Genomic DNA, 6,328 nt, shown 5'->3' on the forward strand with positions numbered 1-6,328 from the left:
CACCATCCGCTTTAAGTGAAAGATGGTGAAATTTCTATTTTTAAATGTTAAATCTTTCCAAATATCCAAACTTCCCAAATTCACAAATCCAAATCCAATTTCCAAATCCAAACCATTGCTGCTACTATATGTCAGATAACACGTATTCTATACGTATCTGATTGACGACTAGCCTTAATCGAAAGTTCTCTCTCGTGATCGAGAGGGGTAATTAACTATAGGGGCTTGTGCTTATAGGAAACCAGAACTCAGATCACAAAGTCCTCGCAAAATGAGGGCGAAATCTCTGGGTAGTGTCTTATCCACAAATCCATCTGCCTTACAAAATTTACCTCGGAACTTAGTTCGTTAAAACTCCCTCGCTGAATAAGAAAAGCGAGTGGAGGTCGAGGCCGAATTTTCGGAGCCCACAAATGTATGGTAAAATAGACGGGGAAATAATGGAGGAAAGGGCTACCACAAGGTTTTGATCAATCAACAACCAAAAGATATATTACGAGTTGAGGATTTTCTGACCAGAGTCAGATAGAGAACTTTTGAGCAGGTTTGTTGTAGTTCCGTCGAGATGACCAAGGAACCAATTTGTCCCCAAGAGTTTGGCGATTTGGGATCTCCAACTAGGTTTGTTGTCTGTAAAAGTTGGATATAAATAATATTCTTGATATTTGAGATGAGAAACTTCAATGAAGAGGGAATGGTTACTTTGGTTGAGCTTTGCAAGGTTGTGATTTGAGGTGGAGAGGAGGAGGAATCCCCCATATTTACCTAGGAGAAGATGTCGTTATGCAGAAAGAGTGCTCTGATACCATAAAAATACTTAGTTATTGTAGGAAGAAAAGTAAGGAAGAGTAGAGCAAAGATGAAGAAGAAAAAGTTCCATTAAAACTGCCATGACCACTGTATAATGTAAATACCAATATGTATGTAGAACTAGCTTAAAGGGAAAACATACAGAAATTTTTCTTAAGCTGATTGAGTTGAACTGTGAGGATTAACATAGTTGTAAAGTAGAATGTAATGATAAAAAGATCATGCAGAGCAATAAACTTAAATATGAATGTAAGTGTTCAGTTGGAGATGCTGCAGTTGGTAGCAATTTATTTTAAGTAGCTCTCTATCTCAATCTATTAAAATTTGCCCCTTTTAATTTGTTCACCAAGCAAAGGTTGTCATAGAAACTTATGACAATTTCACTTCTCAAGCATAATGAAGCATTGCACACTAAGAACTTACAAGCATATTAGTTGTTCAGAAAAATATTAAGTATGTCATATGTCACTGACAGTAGAAATAAGAAACACGAAATATTGCCGAGGTGAAATGATCAACTTGTTTTTTCTTTTCTTTTTATTTTTGTTCTGGAAAAAAAAGATGACAATTTTCAATCACACAGAACATTTATTAAGTTGTTTTTAACATCTTCCAATCACAATCCATAGAAATTGGCCTCTTTTAATTTGTTCATCGAAGTCAGATTAATCATAGAAACTTATGAGAAATCCACCTCTCAAACATAACAAAGCATTGCAAAGGCATATCATCTGGAACTGTATGGCTTCCACCCTGCAACCAAATTAGTAGAAGATGAGATGTAATACAAAAATAACACAAGTTTACCTAGGTAACATCAAAGAAAAATTTTCCTTCCTTCACAGTTGCAAATGTTAGATTGTTTGAGAACATCATCGTATACCTGATGAGCAAACAAATCACAAATGAACAATAAGATAAACAATACTTTATGATTTGTAAATATTAATGCCAAGACGCAAAGGAGGATCGAATATAGCCAATTTCTTAATAGCATGTTGTTGTATGAATGAAAATCAGATTGAAGAGCATTATCTTTGGAAAGCATGCATTAGATATGAAGATGCATTTTTATTATAATTAACATTCTCTCAATTGATGATATTCACAACAAGAATATTATTCTTTTATTGTGGATAGTTGAGCCTGGTCACAAAAATTTTCTTTTTTTTTTGTTTGATACTGCTGATCTTATAAGTTTTTAAGCTTAAGCTTCCATGTTGATCCACTAGTATTTTGGGCTTAGCTTTGGAACTATAATAAAATGCATAGTGATCAAAGAAATACTCACCCTGCAACTTGGCCGCCTGCACGCCATGAACGCCAATTGTCGATGATAGAGAAGTTGAATGATCTTATCCACTCTAGTGTGCTAATGAATGGTACAACAAGATCATGGTCTCCACTGTTTTGTCCATAATTTCATGCATGTTAAATAACTATGGCCTTTAATTATAAAGTTGCAAAATGTAAATGATTGCATGCTTATGACTTGCTTCACCTATAAACCAAAGCTCGATATCCTCTGCTTGTTAAATTGAGATGATGTGGCACGCAAGTTGGTATGTTAACAGTGTAATTATTCAAATGATCTTTGCAACGAAGCCATTCTTCCACAGTTCCCTGCATATTTTTCATCATTAATATTGCATGGAGTGAGTGAAAATAGAAAGATTTATATAAGCTGAGTGTTCTCTCATTCAATCGTGTGAAATGCAAAAAAACGAATGATTCAAACCACTTCCTAGCATAAATTTCTTTAATAGTTTGTTCTTTTGTTAAAAAGGGAAAGCAGTCTCAACTTATAAAAAAAAACATAATTTAGTTTATCCTATTATATCAATAAGAACAGTAAATGTTAACTTGATATCAGGATTTTCTAATAACCTACTTGTGCTAATGAAGTTTATATTGAAACCCTGGTAATATTACTAAAACTTGCTATGCAATTTAGGTTTTATTTGGAATGACTTTCTTACTGCTTCTTAAAATAATTTTTTAATATAAAAATTTAAATTTTTGTATTAAAAAAGTGTTTTAAGAAGCAGTAAGAAAGCCGTCTCAAATAAAGCCTTAGTATAATGTCATGACCACATTTTATAAAGTTTAGAAATTTTTTTAATTTTCTTTTAAAAATTCAAACTAATGAGAGTTTTATACAAGTGATCCAATATATAATATTATTAGAAAATACAAAAGGATCGAAAGTGTGGTTCATAAAAAAAAATTAACTAAAGATACGTGGTTGAGTGGGATAAAAGGTACATAGAAGCCAAAATGGTTGAATAGAAGAAATTAACAGCAATCAAAATAGTAACCCTCTTTTATCATTTTTTGGGGTAACTTTACCACATTCATCTAGAATTTTTGTCCTATTTATCGATTAGAGTCGCATTGCTCCCAACAACAGTAACTAAGAAACAATCAAATTACCTCTTTGATATGAAGGGCTTCTTTAGTGAGTTTGTCATTTGACCAGTAAAAAGAAAGAATACGATCATTCTACAAAAAATAATAACATTTTAATCTTTTGTTTGTATGAATTGAAAAATCTTGTTAGCAATGTAAATGAAAATAGGTATCAAACGAATGCAAATGACATAACTGCACAATCAATATCTGGCATGGATAATGAATTATGGAATTCAACAGACTTTTTCTTGATTGATTGACTGCCTCCTCCTAGTTTACTTGGTGTAGGAGGGTCCTCAGCACATTTAGGCTTCAATATGTCAAATATATTGATCTCTGAAAGAAACTAAGTAAATGTATAACATTACATGAGTTAGCATCATCCATGTCATTATTTTCATCTTTGTAATGAGAAAATCATATAAATATGTCCAAAATGGATCAGATTACCCCATTCAAAATTTTGAGGTTAGCTTCACAATCGGCACTCTTATGATTGAGATAGTGTCCCACCCCACAATTTATTTGTATTAGCTGAAAATAAAAAAAGATCACCAACATTTTGTAAGAACATTATATTTCCTTATAGCCACTTGCCTTCATGCATGAGTTAAAACTTGAAGGAGATATCTCTGCGATAACCATCTAATAGCTCCTTTGAAGTTTAGCTAATTATAATCTTGCCCCTTGATTTTTGAAAAAAATACCAAATACCCCTTTTATGTTATATTTTACATCCAACTTCTGTTAGATTAATATTAAAATAACTCTTTCCATCAAAGAATATGTTAGAAAATTGTATTTGATAAGTTACCACATAAAAAGCATGTATAGACCTACAAACATACAAAGAAATTTATGTTAAGAATTTCAGAGCACCAAATAGTTTGATCAAGAGCAACATTTATTTTGATATTAATTAATGTGCATTTTATTTAATAAATTATGAAAAGCCCTTTTTATATAATTTCAACATTTTAATGTTAAACTATTAAAAGTTGGTAAAAAAAAGGTAGAAATAGGGTGGTGTTTGATATTTTATCAAACATATGGACAAAATAATAGTTAGCTAAACTTCAAGGGAGCTAAATGAAGATTACTCAGATTTTCATATAAAAAAAATAAAATTAGAAACCTCGAATAGTTCATGTGAAATTATTCCCAATCCATGAGCATGAGGAGCTTGAAAAATGATGTCAAATATTCCACTTGTTACAGGGTTGCCAACTAAATAACCCTAAAAACATCAGAAACGATAAAATTATATTCATAGCCTTGTAGAAATTAGGAGAAAAAGTTTCAAAATTTATTAATTACATTTTGAAAATAGCTTAAGGACATACCTTGAGATTTACAAAAGGTTGTTCAAAATCTTCATTGCCTGTGATCCATTACATATAATTAACATTTTAATCACAAAATTATGCACTCCAGATTTAAAAATTAGACAATGCAAAAATTATAAGAATAATTACCTTCTACTATCTCTAGAGCAAGTAGAGGAGCCATCTTCCCTCCATATGAATCGCCACCAACATAAAAAGGATTTGATTGAAAACTTGGATGAGCAAGCAACCACTGCATTACTTCAAAAATACTTTCAATATGTATATATATAGGATCATGACTAAAATAAAAGAGTTATTGATGATAATTACTCAACATGCTTGAAAAAACATTGTAATTAATATCTTCATCATAATCTTTATGCATAAAATTTCTTTTCTTATGAAGTATTCCATTAGGCAGGCTACCAAAATACTAAAATTTTAAGTCATCGATCTTACCTTTATAAGGAACTTATAGATTTGTTTTGTGGATTGTACATCATCAGTATGATAATCCACCATGCTTCTTGAAAATGAGAATCCAGTCCCCACAGGCCAATCCAAAAAGATAATGCTAGAGATCTAATAATCCAATTAAATTTCTTTAAAAATAAATAAATTAAATGACATGAATATAGAGGAAAAGGGTTTAGTTCTTAATCACACACCTTTGTCCATGAATAAGGATTGGAAATTAAAGTAGGCAATGTTCCATCATATGCTTTTACATTAAACTTAAGAGGGCCTGCATACAACAACCATATAGAAAATGATGAAATCTTTCATTTGTAATATATGATTGCCACCTGAAATTTTTCTTTCATTCAGACATTGCCAAAATTGCAAACCATAAATAGAAACTTGAACAGAAAATAGCAAAAATGGTAATCACCAATATCTAAGGCGAAGCCAATAAAACCAGAGCAGTAAGGGCCACCAACAAGCCAAAGGATGAGTGGATCATCTTTGGGCTTCCTATCAGACTCTACAAAGTAGTAGAAGAGCTCTGCACCGCTCTTTTCATTCACGGTCACATAGCTTTTTCCAACCGAGGAGTAAACGACATAAAAAGATTAGACAAAAATGACATAGATTTAGTAATAAAAATCATCAGGTACAGAATGTTAGGTAGAGGACTTACCCAGTTTCAAGATAGAAAGGGAGTGAGCCATTGAAGCCTGGAAGATGAGTGACTCTGCTTGCATGCAATGTGTTACAATAATAAGGAAATATACAGAGATTGAAGAAGAGAAGTAATAGCATCTGCATAATGCTGAAGCTAATAGCTAGGCATGACTGAGACGAGGGAGGAAGCAGGGCCGAAATGTGAGAGAGAACAGGCTCTTCCATCCTCTTTGTCAATCAGTATCTTTATAATCAGCTTAAATATTTTGTTGAGTATAAATACTAAGTTAAATCCCCATTCTTCTTTAAATTTTAAACGGTTAATCCATAATTTCTCCTTGCTATTCCTGTTCTGTTCACATAAAAGAGAGGGGCGTCGGGAGTCGGAGTCAATATTTTATTTATAGTGCAGGTCGTCAAGTAGGCATCGGGAACAACATATTTGGATGATATTTTTTGTTATAAAAGAACATATTAGATATGGCTGAGAGATAAAAGCAGCGCCGGAATGTGAGTAAATTTCTTATCTTTCTCACTCTTTTTTAATTCAATCATGTCAGTTAATATCATTTTTTATTAAAATGAGAATAAATATAATAAGTAAAATATAATATCTTTTCCAGCTATTTGATGCAATTAATACTAGTAACAAA

At 31.9% G+C, this 6,328-nt stretch overlaps 1 protein-coding gene across 1 annotated transcript; it reads right to left on the minus strand.

Moving 5' to 3' along the window:
* Positions 1–1,316: 1,316 nt before the first annotated feature.
* Positions 1,317–5,830, minus strand: LOC110114267 (serine carboxypeptidase-like 7). The gene is made up of 14 exons (XM_020847088.2): positions 5,692–5,830; positions 5,443–5,588; positions 5,219–5,295; positions 5,010–5,132; positions 4,698–4,800; positions 4,566–4,603; positions 4,358–4,459; positions 3,673–3,756; positions 3,416–3,568; positions 3,244–3,312; positions 2,312–2,433; positions 2,102–2,215; positions 1,648–1,693; positions 1,317–1,563 (listed from the first exon to the last, which is right to left on the minus strand). Exons 1-14 carry the CDS (start codon positions 5,817–5,819, stop codon positions 1,480–1,482), a joined length of 1,389 nt encoding a protein of 462 aa, XP_020702747.2. The 5' UTR covers positions 5,820–5,830; the 3' UTR covers positions 1,317–1,479.
* Between the last annotated feature and the right edge of the window lie 498 nt (positions 5,831–6,328).

Source organism: Dendrobium catenatum, unplaced genomic scaffold, assembly GCF_001605985.2.
Source record: "Dendrobium catenatum unplaced genomic scaffold, ASM160598v2 fragScaff_scaffold_490, whole genome shotgun sequence".
Taxonomy (NCBI): Eukaryota; Viridiplantae; Streptophyta; class Magnoliopsida; order Asparagales; family Orchidaceae; genus Dendrobium; species Dendrobium catenatum.